Source organism: Phacochoerus africanus, chromosome 4 (assembly GCF_016906955.1).
Source record: "Phacochoerus africanus isolate WHEZ1 chromosome 4, ROS_Pafr_v1, whole genome shotgun sequence".
Lineage (NCBI taxonomy): Eukaryota > Metazoa > Chordata > Mammalia > Artiodactyla > Suidae > Phacochoerus > Phacochoerus africanus.
Window position 1 is genome coordinate 107,976,134 of NC_062547.1, and position 19,787 is coordinate 107,995,920.

Genomic DNA, 19,787 nt, shown 5'->3' on the forward strand with positions numbered 1-19,787 from the left:
ACACCCAGAAATAGTAAATATACTCAAAGAAAAAGTAACTGCAGAAAGTTACTTCTCCTCAAAGTTTGCCTTTCTCCAAGATTTTGGTCTTTAAATACTTAGTTGCCTAAACAAATTTCTGATGCCTTTAAACAAATCTTTGAAAACCTCTTCCAGGTATTCTCAGTGGGAGCATTGATCTGCCATAAGCCACTTCATTGTAGCTGAAGTACTTTCTTTACTTATATTACTTGCTTAATACTTTGGTTTCCATTTCAGTTCTGTTTCCTTCTTTTTTTTTTTTTGTCTTTTTGTCTTTTGTCCTTTGTTGTTGTTGTTGTTGCTATTTCTTGGGCTGCTCCCGCGGCATATGGAAGTTCCCAGGCTAGGGGATGAATCGGAGCTATAGCCACCGGCCTACGCCAGAGCCACAGCAACGCGGGATCCGAGCTTCGTCTGCAACCTACACCACAGCTCAGGGCAACACCGGATTGTTAACCCACTGAGCAAGGGCAGGGACGGAACCGGCAACCTCATGGTTCCTAGTCGGATTCGCTAACCACTGCACCACGACAGGAACTCCTGTTTCCTTCTTTAATATCAATCTCCGCCCAGTTCTTAGAATTTCTGCATGTTTAACTTAAAGGAGACATTACTCATACATACTTTCAGATGTCTTCAGTCCCATTCTTGATAAGAAAGCAGAAATACCAATTCAGGAACAAAGGTAAGACTGGTTTTGTACAGACAGTTAGTATGGTCTCCTAGTCGCTACTCACTTCAATACAGAATTCTACTTCCAGGTTCTTATTTACTTCAATGTATTTTTCTTTAGACTATATGAAAGCATAAGCAGTTACACAACAAGCTACCACAATATTTCTGCCCTTAAAATGAAAAGTGAAACTATGCTTTGTGTTTCTTTTATGTGTTCAATAATTCTGAGAATGATATGAGCATATTATGTTACCAGATAAATAATTATTACTTGACAAAGAAATATGTTGTTGGGTTTGGATGTAAAAATCTAATATATAAAATTATATTTACCCGCCATAATCTTCATTGATCCCAGCAAACGGTATTGTATCACAGTGTACCAAAATTACAAATGCAAGTAGTATAAGTGATATAGCAGATGTAACCATTACAAATCTCATAAGGCTTTTACAAGTCATTTGTAACTTGGAAATAATGATACCTCCCAGAATCTGGCCAAGTGCACCTCCTGGAATTAAAACAAGTCCTAAAAGAAAGGAGGAAGAGAAAACACAGTTAAAAACAGTCAGCTAAAGATAGTACATAAAATTCAAATATTGATGTAATCCCCTCTGCTCTAAGCATACAGCAAATACAGATTTAACTAAGAGACCAAGAGAAAACTTAAAGGCATGATGAATACCCCAGAAAACCTGAACCTTAAAAGAAATACAGATTTGTGAGTGGGGCTAAAGCTTCAGGCTTAAAGGACTTGGAATAAGAGACTCTACAAAGTGTTTTACAACAGGTATAAGAAATACAATGAAAGGAATACCAAAGAAACATTCAAAAATTGTAGGGAGTTACTTTCATGGCTCAGTGGAAACTAATCTGACTAGTATCCATGAGGACACAGGTTCAATTCCTGGCCTTGCTAAGTGGGTTAAGGATCCGGCATTGCCATGAGCTGTGGTGTAGATCACAAAAGCGGCTTGGATTCCGAGTTGCTGTGGCTGTAGAGTAGGCCAGCAGCTATAACTCCAATTAGACTGCTAGCCTGGGAACCTCCATATGCTGCAGATTCGACCCTAAAAGACCAAAAAAAGAAGAAGAAAAGAAAAATTGTAGCAAAGAATGAGAAATTTCAACAATTTAAGAAATATTGGTCCTGGGAATAAAAGCACACTCCTATTACCAAGAAAAAAATAAATACAAATAAGTATTAAATCACTTAAGGAAATAAAGTGAGGAAATGTCACAACATCAATGCTAAAGTGAAAACCATAAAAGCTTTCAGAGAGCCTCTTACTCGCCAAAGAATTTATTTATGGCTAATTTTTTATTTATGGCTAATTTATTTATGGCTAATTTCATAAACTTAATGAAATTAATAACCTAGATCAAACACATACACACTCCTCCTCCCTGAGGAGTTGTGGGTAGTGAACTGCAAATGAGTAGTTAAAATTTTCTAAACCTGAGGGGGATAAAATGAATACAAAATTAACCCATTGAGAGGAGAGAGAATGGAGGGGAAGGGAGAGGCAAAACAGAAATGTAATAAACAAAATACACAATTAAAAAGTTAAAATATGTTAGAATTCACAATAATGATAAATGGATACAACAACTACTAAAAAGACAGATTATAAAATTTGATATTTAAAATGGAAAGTTTGAAAGTAAAGTAGTAAAAAACTGTGTACCATGAAAACGTAGATCATGAACATGTATAAATCTAATGACACTGTATAAAATAAATTATGTAAACACTGCCTAGATTTCAAGAAAATTAAAATCTATAAACAAAGTGTTTTAATTTGGCTTTCTCAGAGATAGAGACATAGCTTACAACATTATTAAAGATACAGAAAGTATTAACTGATTTGAACAAGCAGTTATTTTAAAAGAGAAATAAAAGTCAATGTCAATGAACTAAAATGTCTTTTCAATAATGCATGGCTTAAGTAAAAACATGCTGATGAGAATTAAAAAGGCTTACAACTGAACAATAATACAAATTACTCTAAATGTATGAGATGCTACTAAAGAAAATCTATGAATAATGCTACCTCCATCATAGCTTGTTAGGAGAACTAAGTGAGTTAATAGTTAAGTGCTTAGAATAGTGTCTGGTCACATAGCAAGCATTACATGAGTGTTTGTTAAATCGTAGATACTTACAAATTCACTTATTAGAAAAAAAGTACAAATAGAGTAGGGGCAATATTGACTAAGAAAATTTGGGGAATTTGAAATGAATTAGGAGACTTCAGAGGGTGAACAATGAGGTTGTAGGTAAGGAAGTCAACCACATTTTACCTGGTAATCTCAGGAATTAAGGCAGTAGGTATGACTGAAACTGAGAGTGCAGTAAACTTTAAAAATGAGGACTAGATGGCAGTCTATATAAAATATTTGATCTCAAATTCCTATCCCCACCCATAATGCCAGAGGATCCTAGGTTTATTCAGTTTGAACCTAACATTTCTGGAGTTGAGAAAGCAAAGTATATATATGAGCAGAAAACTGAGAACACAACTCAGCTAAGAAAATACTGGCTATCAGGCTTATTGCCTTAGGCAGTAAGAAAATACTGAACACTGGGAGTTCAACAATTACATAGCTGGGTCCTTGAGGGAGTACCCTAAAAGTACACAAAACAGTTGAAAATTAAACTGCAAAGCACAGAACTTCCAACTAAATTTTTATGTAAATATGTTATCGGTGCACAGAAAAATATGCAAATCACAATTACATATGTGATGAATTTTCAAAGTGAATATACCTATTTATCTAACACCCAGGTCAAAAATAAAACATTACCAGAAAACCAGGAGGCTCTTCTGTGAGCTTATAGGATTTTATAAATATGGATCATAAAGTATGCATACTTCATGTCTTACTTTATTGGACATGATGTTTGAAAAATTCAACCATGTTTTTGTATATGGCAATAGATCATGCCTTCTCATTGCTCAATAGCATTCTAGTATATGCATACACCACAACTTATTTATTCACTGTGATGGTACAAACTGTGCTGCTACTTTACTTTTTTTTGTGGGGGCGGGGGGGGGCACACTTGCAGCGTATGGAAGTTCCAAGGCTAGGGGTCAAACTGGAGTTGCAGGTGCCAGCCACAGCCACAGCCACAGCTACATGGGATCCAAGCCACATCTGCAACCTACACCACAGCTCATGGCAACACTGAATCCTTAACCCACTGAGCAAGGCCAGGGATCAAACCTGCATCCTCATAGATACTAGTTGGGTTCCTTACTGCTGAGCCTCAAAGGGAACTCCTTTGCTGCTACTATAAAAGTTTATGTAATTGTCCTTTTCTAAGCATCAGCATTTCTGTTGGGTATATTCTTAAGAGAGGAACTTATGTTGGCTATATAACTAGGAGTTTAATTCCTGGGTCAGGGAATATGTATAGGCTCAGATTTTATGATACTGCCAAACAGATTTATAAAATGATAAAACAATTTACACTCTCACCAGTAGTGGATAAAATGTCAATTTCTCCACATCGATGACAATATATATGTCTTTTTAATTTTAGCAATTCTAGTGAATGGGTAATAGTATTGCATTGTGATTTTAATACACATTTCCCTGAAAAACCATTTAAGGTGGGTACATTTTCACATGAATATTGGCCAATTTATATCACCCTTTTATCTAATGCTTGTTCAAGTCTGTTGTCCATTTTTATTGGATTAGCTGCCTTTTTATTATGGTCAGATTTTTTTTACACATTCTGGACACAAATACCTTGTAGAATATTTCTATTGAAGATTGTTTTGCATGCATTTTTACTCTTCATGCTAACATTTGATGAACAGAAGTTCTAATTTTAATGTAACACCACATCTTTTTTCCTTTATAGTTATGTCATTTGTGTCTTGTTTAATAAATCTTTGTCTTCTGCAATACAGTGAAGGTACTTTCCTATCCCTTATTTATTTATTTATCTATTTTGCTGCATCTACAGCATGTGAAATTTCCCAGGCCAGTGATCGAGCCTGCACAATAAGAGCAACCCAAGCCACTTCAATGACAATGCTGGATCCTTAACCTGCTGCACCACAAGAGAACCCCGCCTATGCCTTATTTTAAAAAGCTTCATTGTTTTACCATACACACTGAGATATGCAATCCATCTAGCATTGGTATCTATGTATGTAGTGAGGTAGAGGTCAAGATTTATCTTTACTTAAATGAATTATAATTTATTTATTGGATAATTTTCTATTACTCTCTGATGCTTTACATCCTGCAAGGAGAAGCACTGACTGCTTTTTGTTCTATATTTCCAAAGATGTTGATAGAGTGAACATCTTTGGATAAGCAAGATAGTATCCCCCTTTAGAGCACATTTGTTGTGGCTTCGTTATGCTAATGCCATGGCTCCAATTTCAAAATACAGAATTGGTAATCATATTTTGCAGATTTGTACTGCATATACTCCTAAACTCCAAAAGTGATACTGGAACACATATATTGCTAAGTCTGTTCCTCAGGTATGATCCAAAGGAACAAAATAGAATCCCAGGAGCAAAAAGGAAAGTCCTAACTTTGATTATGGATTTTAAAGGAAGCAGGGGTAGTAAGAAATGTGATATCTCAATTCAACAGACTTTATGTTCAGTGAAAAAATTTATCAGGGGCTTGAGGTTTAAGGTAGATTAACCACCAACTGAATTCCGTTCTCCCTATAGCTCTGGATATTCCATACATTTTGATGTAACTAAATTTTTGGCACAGATCAATGGCACTTAATATGCTGTCTTGGGCACTGCCAGTCTTCTTCTGCATTCTACTAAGATCCAAAGAAAAAGACTAATTCTCATTTACATATAAAGCCACAAATATACTGAGGCAGTACTCCCTCAGAAGTACCAAAATTATTCTTCCATTTACCACAAGAGGGGCAGGTCAGGATTTATTGTGACTACCACTAGTCTATGATGTCTAAAGCTTTAAATGATAGGTGATATTTAGTAAGCTATAGAGTCAGAGGCCTGACTCAATGGCTCTGACTTTGGTGTTTTCACACTAGCATCAGCAAAGGTGAGTGATGAAACCTAACAAAATCCAGAAGACTGCTCATCAAGGTTTAGGGGGACTCTGTAGACAGAATCACAATGCTCTATGACTCTGGAAGTTAAAGAAAAATTGTGCCTCCGCCTCCCCCCCCCCAAAAAAAAAGCCTGCCTGGCTTCACTTCGGATTCTTGAGTATTGGAGCCAGTAGACAACTCACATGGACATTCTCTTTGGTCTTTTATATCAGCTAACCCACAGACCTACACTGGATATTAATCAGCAAGCTGTAGTATGCTTCCTATCTGGGGTACCACAAACGTAATGACCTGTTTAAGCTACAAGGCTCCATGGCTGATGATTTTGTATGCTGGAGCGTTTAGAAAAGTGAAGAAGCCTTTGCTCAGAAGCATCACTGGTTGTACAGGACTCACTGACTCCCTGAAACAGCTGCATTTAAAAGCAACTCTTAGCTTACTACTGGTCTCTTGCTACAACCAAAGCTCTGACCCAAAGAGACTTTTGATTTTGTGGATGGATATTCTCATTTTGAGATGAATCAAAACAGACTCACAACAGATAAGCCTTACTTATAAACTGGAATCGGTATATTCACGTCATAGGGGTGATCACAGAGAACTTCAAATGTTTAAAGAAATACCACCAGTAGATAACATAGCTCTCCAAAGACTGAGGAAATCTCTATTAAATGAAGTTATTTTTGGTTACTCAAGGAAGCTTTCTAGACAGAGTACGGATACACTATCACATACACCCTGAAGGCAGTTATCTCTATTACTCAAAGAGCAATCCTACTAGAAAAGGTGGTACAAAATGTATCCCTAATTTAATTCGAAATAATTAATGACATCACCTCATCCATGGAGAGCACTCTAGTCAGCCTCAGTCACTGATCAGCATTGTTACAGACGATAAAATTGACCAAAACTTCATCCTTGCAGGCCATGGTAGAATATATGCAATTGCTAATGCATTCTGTTATACCTGGATTAATACCTCAGGCTAAGCGAAAAGGTCAGTACAGAAACTTAAGGAGAAAGCCATTTTACTTTTCAAGGTAGACCCCGAGGGTCAAGAAATTTGTTCAGCTGGCTGGGTCCAGAATTTTACCAACATGACTGAGGCCAAACCTGCAGGTGGCCTTATCCTGTTCTTTGGAGTCTTGTTGATATTAGCCTTAAGACAAATTAAATGGATTTAGTCCCTATCTCTGTTAATCAGATTAATCAGAATGGCAAACAATGTGGTACACTTGTAGAAGTATCTGTCATTATGGCCCTTCAAACTGTCATGTTTGGCTTGGACTATGCACAGTCTGACAACGTTGTGGCCTTTATCACAAAATCTATTCAATAATAGTCAATATTTTTGCACATCTTAACATTTGTTTTTAATTTTGCCCACATGTTTTATGTTCTTTCTTCCCCTTCTTTTTTTAATTTATTAATCAAAATTTTCAAATTAATATACTCTTTCACTAGCCTTTTTACTATTCTTTTACTGGTTACCTGCAAGTTATAGCATGCATCCCTGACTTTTTACAGCATAAAATGAATAATCATATTTACCATCTTCCCATTAATGCTAGAAGCTTACAACATTTCATTTCATTTGCCACCTCTTTTAGAGAGCCAATTCTCAGTATCTAGTAAAAGTAATGTACAAAACTACAGTGACTCTTCAATGTCTAAACATAAATCGGTTTTTACAAATGTGAACAAGGAGACATGTACAAGTCTACTTGTTACTATACTGTGTGGAAAAGTGAAAAAGTTGGAGGCAATTTCATTTTCATTAATATGATAATGGATAAATAAAGAGTATTAAAATAGAACCCCATAACACTGTTAAAATGCACTGAATAGAGATCAACATGAATCTGATGAACATAATTTCAGATGAAAGTAACAGAAGAGTACATACAAAATGATATATGAATTTTAGAAATAGATTGTTTGAAAATAGTTACATAAGAGGTATAACTATATAAACGTGTGAAAAGGATGAACTCTAATTTTAGAAGAGTTGTTAACCTGTGGGGAGAGAGGGAAAGAAATGGGATAAGGGAGAGGTACAGAAGTCTTACAAGGTTTTATGTGTTAAAAATTATTGATGCAATGATGGCAAAGTGCTCATATTTTTAAAATTTGGGCAAGCAGTATTTAGGTATTTAAAATTTAAGCAAACACTCCTACTACACCTACTTTTTGCTTATATAAAATATTTCATAAGTACATTTCAGAAACTTAACATAAAAATATCACTATGAGTACAATGAGCAGAAATGTCTACCTGCAATTGTCGTTGCCTCACTGTGTGTTAATATAAACTGATTTTCTATATATAGAGGCAAAAATTCAGATGCTCCAATCATAACTAAAGACTCTGAAGCTCTACACAGAGATAGGCATATAAATATTGGAGACTTGATCAGAATCTGAAATAGAAATAAGTTACATATAGATTATTTTATTTTGTTAGGTAAAGAGGAATATATATACCCTTTAATGACCAATAAACACAAAAAGTTTACCTTTTCCAATCTTAACTGAAAAAATATGTATGTATATAAAGACCTCCCCCAAAATTTTTAAATTCACCAACATATACTTACTATACAAGAAAAGGAGCATTTGAACTATTTTTATTTGTTATTTGATCTCCATTCAGCTATAATTTTTATTTGTGGATCTAGCAGTTAACTAGAACTGCTAGAACTAAAATATTAATTCTCAAACTAAATTTCTGTATCTCCTAGATACGTATATATCTAAAAATATCTAGCGGTGTTTTATGTTTGTACTTTTTTTTTTTTTTCTCCTCTGTCTTTTAGGGCCGCACCAGCGGCATATGGAGGTTCCCAGGCTAGGGGTAGAATCAGAGCTGCAGCCGCTGGCCTACACCACAGCCACAGCAACGTGGGATATGAGCCGTGTCTGCGACCTACACCACAGCTCACAGCAAGGACAGATCCTTAACCTACTGTGAGAGGCCAGGGATCAAACCCGTGTCCTCACAGATGCTAGTTGGGTTCTCCAACCACTGAGCCACGACAGGAACTCCCATGTTTGTACATTTTTAAACTAACTTAAAATTTCTTTTTCTAGCCCTAAACACCATTTTTAAAATCTAATCATTTTTCTGCACATTCATCTAATTCATCTTCTGAATGCTATTTAACATTTCACAATGTAATTCCACAATATTTATCCACTTCCATAGGGCTAAATACTTAGGCTGACTTCAACTTTGTACTAGCGCAAACAAACTTCATTAAACATCCCTGTGTATGCACCTTTAAGAAAATAGGATAGAGTGTCTTTGGAAGTACATATCCTAAAAAGGAATTGCTAGGGCATTGAGATTTAGTATACTTCATCCCATTATTTCTCCAAATTTTTCTCCAGAATGATCACTTTATACTCCCACCATAATGTAAGAGAGTTCCACTTTCTTCAAGGAGTAACTTACACTCTCTAAAAGTCATCAGAGCAATATTTTTTGATTTTACATCACTTTCCAGAACTTTGCCATTCTCCAGAAAAAAAGTATCAAACTTTGAAAAGTCTTTATGATTGCCTCAACAAAGCAAGGAATGCTGCATGACTTTTGAGACTGGATCATAAAAATGACAATATGACTTCTGCTGGGAACTCTCACTCTCTCAGGACTTTGGCTATCATGTTACGAGAAAGGCCAGGCCAGATGAAGAGGCTACATGTGGGCATTCTAGCAAATAGCCAATATTACAAGATAGTATCTGAGTCAACAAGCCTTGAGATGATTCCATCCCCTAGACTTAGTTCGCTGTAACTGACCACAGGTAAAGCTGAGAGGAGTAAGCCTGGCACAAATTGCAGAGGAATTTAAATGCTCTATTATTTTGAGCCACTAAATTTAGGGGTGGTTTGTCATGTAGCAGTAGAAAATTGGTACACCCCACATAATCACAAACACTTTAATATTAGCAGACTTTCAAAATTTTGCCATGCTGATGAATGTATAGTATTACAATGTTTTATTTTTATATACCTCTAATTTCAAATATAACTGAGCATTTCTTCATATAATTCTTGGCTATTTATGATTCTTTTGTGTGTAAGAACTGCCTATTTGTACTTCTATTAGGCTCCCTGAAATTTCTGTATAGATTTCCTATAATTCTTGGTTTATTCTAAATATTAATCTCGTTGGATTTACGTATCTGTTGCTCATCTTTTAACACTGTCTATAGCTTACTTCTTTTAAAAGAAATATTTTACTTAATGTAATCTAGTCATAAATTATACTATTTCCGTCTTTTCAAAGAGGATGTCAGAAAATCCTCTTGAGAAAAAACTTGACAAAAAAGAAAATAAAAAGACAAATTTTCAAACTGTAGGGGATGCAACAAAAGTAGTACTGAGGCAAGTTTATAGCAATATACAGTTCTACATAAAGAAATCTTTTAAAAAATCTCAAAACCAAGCAACCTAACCTACTATCTAAAGGAACTAGAAAGAGAAAAGCAGGAGTTCCTGTTGTGGCTCAGTGGGTTAAGAACCCAATATAGTGTCCGTGAGAATGCAGGTTTGATACCTGGCCTTGCTCGGTGGGTTAAGAATCCAGCATTGCCACAAGCTGCAGCACAGATCACAGATAACAGTTTGGATTTGGTGTTGCTGTGGCACAGACCTGCAGCTGCAGCTCCAATTTGACTCCTAGCCAGGAACTTCTATAAAGAGAAAAAGAGAGAGAAAAGAGCAAACGAAGCCCAAAGTCAACAGAAGGAATGAAATAATAATGATAATAGAGGAAATAAAGACCAAAAAATAACTTAAAAGATCAACAAAACCCAGGGATTTTTTTTTAAGGTTAAACAAATTGATAATCCATAAGCTAGGCTCATTAGGAATAAAAAAAAAAAAAGAGATGACCCAAAAACAAAATAAGAAATGAACGGAAAAATTACAACCAATGTCACAAAGATACAAAAAAATCATGAGAATAAAACAAATAGACATAGGGCCAACGAACAGACGACCTAGAAGAAAATGATAAATTTTCTTAACATTAGCCTTGTTAACCCTTGAATATATGGTAGAGCACAAAGAGAAGGCTATAGCTGGCTGTAAAACTTGTTACCAAGGAAAATAGGATGCTACTCTTCCTCTAGTGGTCAGGCTCTAATATGCAACCTTAAGTCAGGCTTAAGTCAAAGTACCAAACCCTAACAAGGAAAATCTCTCTGCCTGTGAGATCTACCACAAAGAAGCAAAAACTGACACTTAGTTCTACCTCCTACTCATTCCCAAAAGGTCATATGAGATGAGGGATTATAACCATTACCCACTGTACAAATCCACTCTTCCTTATATGAATTCCTGTCTAACCTTCATTGCTTAATTGACTCAAAAGTAAACACCAACCTAGCAGAGAACACTGACTGATCCTTTATTAGCAGGGAAGACATGCTCTACTTTAATTTCATCTACACAGCTTTATAGATATGCTCTACTAAGAAACTCATCTTTGGCAAGTGCTAAACCATAAAACAAGGCAAGCCAGTAGGAAGGTCAGCCACATGAATAGAGTGTAGGTGAAGCAGGCTCTGGTTGAGCAGGGGATGTACAGAGAGCCATCTTGAGTGGCCTGACAAATATCCAGCACAGTGACACTAGACAATTAAAAAGAGATGAATAAGAAAAACTAAAATAATAATCCCTTATATTGTATTACTATGCACCAGGCATTGTTCTAAGCACCTTACATCTTTTAATATATAAGATATACACTACTATTACCATCATTTTATAGAAGAGAAATGAAGGCATACAAATACGCCAAAACTATTTGAGAGCCATTTTAAATATTGGGCTTCAACAACTGTTAACTTATACTCATTTAGAAATGAGATGGGTATGGTTCCATCATAACTCTTTAAAAGAGTAACAAGTTACTCAATTTAAATTACACAGCAATTCATACTTGAGAAAATAGGAATTTTTCAAATTATTGCTTATATAAAGTCCAGGTGAGCTCAAAGCAAGGAAACTTCATTTTCACTCTGATTTGCTCTTGGCCACTTTGTGGCAGTGTGTTAGGAACATCACAAGGTGGTTTTTTGATTCTCGTAACCTTCCTTCTTTCTAGGACAAGCACCTACCAGACACTAAATGTGTAAGCCGAAGACATGTGCAGAACCTGCTGTGTAATTGTCCTTTCAGAATTAGGGTATGTCCAAAGATCTCTAATAAACTAGATCACTGATTCAATGCGTAGTCCTAAATTCCAGTTTTTTGAAATAGTTGCTACCAATTTTGCCAGTTTCAACTACTGGTTTTTCAGAGCTGAAGATTTTCTATGCTCCTTACTCTTCATTCTTCTGGAAGTCCCTTCTAATAAACTTTCAAAAGGATTAGATATCTTCTAGTTACCCACCTAGATAGGTGTCAGTCAGAAGTCTAAGACTGTTAACCAGACTTTATATTATTTTGTATCCTAACACTAGTAATTGAAGCACTCTATTTCCAAGAATGGAACATTAGAATTGGCTTCTTTTTCTTTCTTGCCTGGCGATAATCTTTTAAAAAAGAGTCATGCTTAAATTTCATGAAGATTGTATTTTAATTTTTTTCTTTTTTTTCTTTCCGGGCCGCACCTGCAGCATATGTAAGTTCCCAGGCTAGTGGTCAAATCAGAGCGACAGCTGCAGGCCTATGCCAAAGTCACAGCAATGCTGGATCCGAACCACATCTGCAATCTATGCTGCAACTTGTGGCAACACTGGATCCTTAACCCACTGAGCAGCGAGGCCAGGTATTGAACCCACATCCTCATGGACACTCTGTCCAGTTTTCAACCCACTGAGCCACAATGGACACTCTAACAACTGTATCTTAATTTTTAACAGTGTGAAAAAAGTTATACCTAATTTATTTCCATATTGTTAAAATACACACATGTAATATTTTGTAAAAATTAAATAAAAATCTGAATGAAATAAAACCCATTACCATGAAGAGTTCATGATTCGATAAAAATAAACACTTTTGTGTTTGAATGAAAAAAAGTAAACAAAATTCCTGATTTTATATCATAAATCTATTCATTTTAAGAAGAATTAAACTAATATAATAACTACTATCTATATATGTGATATGATATTTTGAACAAATATCAATAAAACCATTAAGGATGGAGAAACACATTTTGCCCAGGAATACAAGGTAAGATTTGACAAGAAGCTTTCTTCAGAAGAGAAGAAGAAGAAAAGAACATTTGAATTAGAAAGATTCATACCTACAAAGGTAGAGAATTATAAAAGTGCCCAATATGTCCTGGAAAGAGTAAGTGCGGGAGAGACAGGGATAAAATTCTGCAGTGTGGGAGAGACAGGGATAAAATCTGAGATGAGGTAGGAAAATTCAGTTGATGCTACTGTAAAGGGTCTTCAAAGTCCCACTAACGGAGCATGAAATTCATCTGCCTTGTACTGTGGAAAATTACTTAATAAAACCTCCATGTGAGAAACACAATTCTTCAGACAATATAAAGGATGAAGTTATAAACAGGAGAAAAGAAAAACAAAATGAGTATAGAATCACTATTTGAAAGTTGAGTTATTTTTAAGCTATGTCTATACTGGAGGCCTTATTTCTTGCCCAGAAAAATACAGAGTTCTCCTCCATTTGATAATGAGAGGAGATGTTTTCCATAAGATGTTTGTTAGTTTTGTTGCTTTGGCTGGTGGGTACATAGAAGCAAAACTGAGTGACAACCCATGAAAAGTGCTTACAGGACCTTTATCTGTATAAGGTCCTATTGGTCATTCTGAAATAAACATTTCTAAATGAAAAAAAAATTATTGTGAGAATATTTGTTAGCTTTCAGAATTCTCTTTTAAGCAATTTAAATATAATAAAAAGATAATACCTAATTAAATTGCCTATTTATTCAGGAAAAAAATAAACCCAATATAATATAAAAGTCAAATTAAAATTAATAGAGTTCCCGCTGTTGTGGAGCAGGTTAAGAATCTGGCATTGTCTTTGAGGCAGCATGTGTTCAATCCCTGGCCCAGAGGAGTGGGTTAAGGATCTGGTGTTGCTGTAGCTATGGCTTACATCATAGCTATAACTCGGATGCAATCCCTGGCCCAGGAACTTCCATAAGCCAAGGGTGGAGTCAAAAAAAAAAGCAATAGAAGAAGGAAAAATACTTGGTACCAGTTTCTGACACTAAGTAAGTTTTTGGCAATGTCACATAAGTGAAATGGGCCCTATTTTCCATTATCTATAAAATGAGTAAGTTAATTAAGACTTCAAAAGTTCCCCTCAGATTTAGCTTGGATATTTTATAGTTATATTCTTAAATCCACTATTAGAAAATTATACATGTCAATTTAATTTGCTTCCTCATGTGAAATATTTTACTTTACCCAAAAAGTAGCAAGTAAGTCCTTGATGTTAGGTCCAAATTCCTGATCTTTGGATTGATCTCTGTCCAGCAAATAAGGCTGTCTATGTTTCCCAGCTTTTACCCTCGCTGTACCTATGCATTAACATGTAAAAGCATTTTATGACATGTTCAAATAACAAAAACACATATAGTAAACATACATACACAATCCAGGATACCCAGTTTTTCTTGAAATGGCAAGTGAGCTATTTTTGAACAAGCTTCGGTTAATCTAATTAGGTAAAAGACATATTCTTTCAAAACAGTGCTGTCCTAAAGGACATTCTGTGATAAGGAAAATTTCCCATAACTGTATTCTCTAATACTGTCAGCATTATCTATACTGGGGCTATTAAATACTTGAAAGGTAGCTCCTATAAATGACTAAATATATTTTTAATTTAATTTAAAACTAAAATAGCCACATATGGCAAGTGGCTCCGCTATTTGACAGAAAACCCTAAAATATGAAAGCACAAACTTTGATACTACTAAAAATATTTTGTTCCATGTAATGTACTACCATTAGGAGAGTATTTGATTTCTCTAATGTTACATATTTTAGTGTTTCCAAGAGAATTTTAATAATTATTTTATCTTATAACAATTCTATGGAGTAGTACATGTATTAAATAATGCTAGGTAAAATAAGCTTAAATATGCTTCTTTCATTAAGAAAATTTCTGAAATCTAGATAAAAGCATTTTTTAAAGAGGAATGACAAGAAGCAAAAATATGTACTAATGAAAGTCTATTCATGAAAGTATACATAAACTAACACTTGGCTACATATGGTTTTATTTGTTCAAGTCAGGTCACCATCCACAGCGGAAAGAAATGCAGTTCAGTCATATTCTGAGAATTGGGGATCAGGGTGGGGGTGAGGAAGATACTGTTCTTTAATTTAATGAGTAATTTTTTTATAGTCACCTCGTACATTGCGTGGAAAGCATGACAATGGTATTAATGTACACCATGCAATAACGGAGATAACAACAAAATTCATCCCCCAATTCCGCAGCCGGTGTTGCTTACTGTCTTCAATGCTTTAACAGAGAAAATGAAAATTCTCAACTTTGTATATTTCATTACAAACAAAACCATAATTAAGCAGAGAGAGAGAGAGAGCATTTTCTGTTAATATGTCCCTGTTATTATTTGTTTTGCTGATATTGAGTGGTTGTGAGTAGTCCTACAGTCATGTGGTTCTCTTTGGTCCTGCAGGATACTGTTTTTTCTTTTCTCTTCTTTTCTCTTATTCTTTATTCTTTTTCAACTTTTTATCTCCAACAGAAGCTATGCATTTAGGAGACTGACTATCTAACTCTCATTTCTTTTTTGAAATCATTCCTGCCCTTTTAGATCATGCACTCAATACTTCAGGGCAAGCCTGGACCTTTAAATTGCACAACTATTATTTATATGGGCGTTTAACCCTTTGACATATTCTTTGAAATCTTTTCCTTACAAGGGACTATAAAGTCCCTTCTCTGAACTCTCAGATCCAGCATGTACTACCCTTCTAGTGATCATAACCTAATCACCTTTTGATAGCCTTTGTCTTCTGTCTTCCCTGTGGCTTTTCTTGACCTGCCTTTGCAAACCACAAAGCCTTGCAGTGGGCAGGGTGATATGGAAATGTGAAGGATCCTCTGCTAGGAGTTGCTGACTGTTCTCTTTTCATTCCCAGTTGTTTTGCAGCCTCGACCTTCTTTGTCTTCAACAATGCTCAGGTCATGATTTTGAAGGGAATTTTAATGGTTAAGTTATTTTGTATCATTTAAGGAGGAGAAGGGGAAGTTGACTACTACATAGCTTCCATTATCTTCAGTTCCACACACATTTAAATTAAGACTTTGTCCAACCAGCCATTGTGGGAAAATGTCTCCATCCGCAGGAACCATGGTTTTGGTGGTGCACCCCAGGCAACAAAGACCTACTGCCAACAGAACCTGGTGAGTAGCTTGCATATACACCTCATCTTTGATAGAATATGGAGAATATTCTCAGTTTATTCAGTGCTGGGACAACTCCTTATCAACTGCTATTTTATTCAGGGTCACAAAGTCCAACTTGCAATGACACAGGGTTATAATTTTGATTTCTATTATCTAATAGGCACTTGTATGTGAATTTGCTATGCCCAGCTTATCACTAGGGCTATGTGTTTCCTTGTTAATTACAATATTCAGAAATTTTTTCTCTCTCTCTTAAAGTATTTATAAAATTACAGTTTTTTTCATCTTTTAGAATTTTCTTCTCTTCTTCATTTGAACCCAGCTATGTATTCTAACTATATGTATGCATTAGTTTCAATTATTAGTTGTAATTACTTCCAATTTGACACACAAATTTAAGCATTACAAATCACAATGTTTTAATTATAACTTGAAGTTATCAATGCATCTGGAAGAGTAATTTTGCAAAAATAGTTCCTGAGTTTTGATGAATGACAATGAGTGAGGACTTATTCAACCATATAGAAAATGATATGATAAAGCTTTCATTATTGAAGTCTTGCAGTGTTGGCATAAGTATAGAAAAATGTATCTGGGAATAGATTAGAGATACAGAGACAAGAAGAAAACCTGTATATACAGATAAATTTATGTCAAAAATGGTTTTTAATATCAATAAAAATTAATTTAATTTTTTTCTATTTAAAATTTTTTGTGTGTGTGTGCTTTTTAGGGCCACACCTGAAGCATATGGAAGTTCCCAGACCAGGGGTTGAATCAGAGCTACAGCTGCCGGCCTATGCCACAGCCACAGCAATGCCACATCTGAGCTACGTCTGTGACCTACACCACAGCTCATGGCAATGCTGGATCCCTGACCCACTGAATGAGGCCAGAGATCAAATCCACATCCTCATGGATACTAGATGGATTCATTTCCACTGCACCAAAATCGGAACTCCCACCAATACATAATTAAATATAACTTTAAAAATACATATTTAACCTAGAAAAATATGTATTTATATAGCAGAAAGAAGGAAATGAAAGAGAAGATACTACAACTGATGCCACAAAAATAAAAAAGATCATAAGAAACTACCTTGAACAGTTTTATACCAACAAGTTGGATAACCTAGAATAAATGGATAAATTTCAAGGAAACATGGAAACTATGAAGACTTAATTTAAAAAAAATCTGAACAAACAGGAACCAGTAAGGAGATAAAATCTGTAATCAAACCCCCCCCCCCAAAAGAAAACCTCAGAACCAGATGGCCTCACCAGAGAATACCACTAAACACTTAATAAGGAATTAATACTAATACTTCTCAAACTCTTCCAGAAACTTAAGGTAATACTTCCAGACTCATTCCATGAGGTCAGCATTACCCTGAAAACAATATTAGACAAAGCTACTAGAAGAAAATTACACACTAATATTCCTGATGAATAATGATGTAAAAAATATTAACAAAATACTAGCAAACCATCTGAAAATAACACATTGTAAATCATTTATATTTCAATAAAAATTAAAGAAACAAAAATACTAGAAAACAGAACTCAACAACATATTAAGAAGAGCATCATACATAATGACCATGTGAGATTTATTCTGGAATACAAGAATGGCTCAATATGACAATCAATTAATATAACACGCCACATTAACAGAATGAAAGACAAAAGTACACCATCATCTCAATTTATACAGAAAAAATATTCAACAAATCTTAACACACTTTCATTATAAAAACACTCAATAAACTAGGAATAAAAGGAAATTACTGCAGCTATATATTAAAAGTCCAGTGCTATCACTGCACTCAATAGTTAAAAACTGAAAGCTCTCCCTCTAAGACCTAGAACAAAGCAAAGATTCCTCTTTATTTTTACCACCTCTATTCAACATAGCACTGGAAATTCTAGCCAGAATAATCGGGAAAGAAAAAGAAATAAAAGGCATCCATATTGAAAGGGAAGAGGTAAAAGTAGCTCTGTTTGCGACATGATCTTATATTTAGGAAATGCTAAAGACTTCAAAGAAAAAAACTGTTAGAACTTGTGAATGAATTCAGCAAAACTGCAGGATACAAAGTCAATGCAAAAACCAAGTGTGTTCTCTACACTAACAAGGAGCAGCATGCAAGGCAGAAGTCTTGTACATTAGAAACTCCAAAACATCACTAAAAGAATTAAAAGAAGATACATTACCTCAGGAATTGATACAAGTCTCTTGGAAAAAAAAAAAAAAAAACAGATTTGGAGGGTTTTTTTTGTTTTTGTCTTTTTAGGGCCGCACCCATGGCATATGGAGGTTCCCAGGCTAGGGGTCGAATCAGAGCTACAGCTGCCAGTCTACACCGCAGTAATGCCAGATCTGAGCCATGTCTGCAACCTACACCACAGCCCACAGCAACGCCGGATCCTTAACCCACTGAGTGAGGCCAGGGATTGAACTGCAACCTCACAGTTCTTAGTTGGATTTGTTAACCACTGAGCCATGACAGGAACTCCCAGATTTGGAATTTTTAACAGTTAAAAAAAAAAAAAGAAAGAAAGAACTAAAGAAGATATAAATATGGAGTTACCTGGTGGCCTAGCAGTTAAGGATTCCACATTGTCAGTGCTGTTGGTCAGGTTTAATCCCTGGCCCGGGAGCTTGCTGTGGACGTAGCCAAAAATAAATAAATTTTTTAAAAAAGAAGGTACAAATAAATGGAAAGATATCTATGCTCATGGATTTGAAGACTCAATATTGTTAAAAATGCCCTTAATACCCAAAGTAATCTATAGATTCAATGTAATCTCTATCAAAATCTCAACAGAATTGTTTTGCAGAAATAGAAAAAAAAATCCTAAAATTTCATATGCAATCTCAAAAGACCCCAAATAGCCAAAACAATCCTAAGAAATGAAAAAGGCAGAGGTTTCACACCTCCTGATTTCAAAATATATCACAAAAGTACAGTAATCACAATAGTATGGTATAAAGGTAAATATATCAAACAATAGAACAGAACTAAGAGCCCAGAAAAATAAACTCTCATAAATATGGACAAATGATGCATTCTTTACATGAATAAGAATACACAATGGAGAAAGGATAATCTCTTCAATAAGTGGTGTTGGAAAAACGGGATACCCATGTGCAAAAGAAGGAAGTTGGACTCTTTCCTTGAAATATATACAAAAATAACTCAAAAATGGGTTAAAGATCTGAACATAAGACCTGTAACAATAAAGCACCAAGAAAAACTTCATGAGACTGGATTTGGCAATTGTTTTTTGATATGACACCAAAAGCATAGGCAAGAAAAATAGAATTAGAGAAATGGGACTATATCAGACTTAAAAACTGCACAACGAAGGAAACTATCAACAGAATGAAAAGAAAAACTATGGAAAGGGAAAAAATATTGGCAAAACATGTATTGGGAATAGAGCTATTATATAAAGAACTACTTCAACTCCACAAAAACAAAAATCTGATTTTTAAAATGGGCAAAGGATTTGAACAGGTATTTCTCCAAAGAAGATATACAAATGGCCAACAAATAAGTGAGAGGATGTTCAACATCACTAATCATTAAGGAAATGAAAGTCAAAACCACAATGAGATATCATCTCAGACATA

The 19,787-nt window shown here is 35.1% G+C and overlaps 1 protein-coding gene across 1 annotated transcript in view; it reads right to left on the reverse strand.

The window, feature by feature from the left end:
• Window positions 1-19,787, reverse strand: part of SLCO6A1 (solute carrier organic anion transporter family member 6A1) — a 138,286-nt gene that overhangs the window by 45,087 nt on the left and 73,412 nt on the right. The window contains exons 7-10 of the mRNA XM_047774731.1: window positions 15,120-15,235; window positions 14,170-14,282; window positions 8,043-8,187; window positions 1,030-1,225 (exon numbers count right to left, since the gene is read on the reverse strand). Coding sequence (XP_047630687.1) covers window positions 1,030-1,225; window positions 8,043-8,187; window positions 14,170-14,282; window positions 15,120-15,235 — 570 coding nt within the window. The remainder of the gene's footprint in view (window positions 1-1,029; window positions 1,226-8,042; window positions 8,188-14,169; window positions 14,283-15,119; window positions 15,236-19,787) is intronic.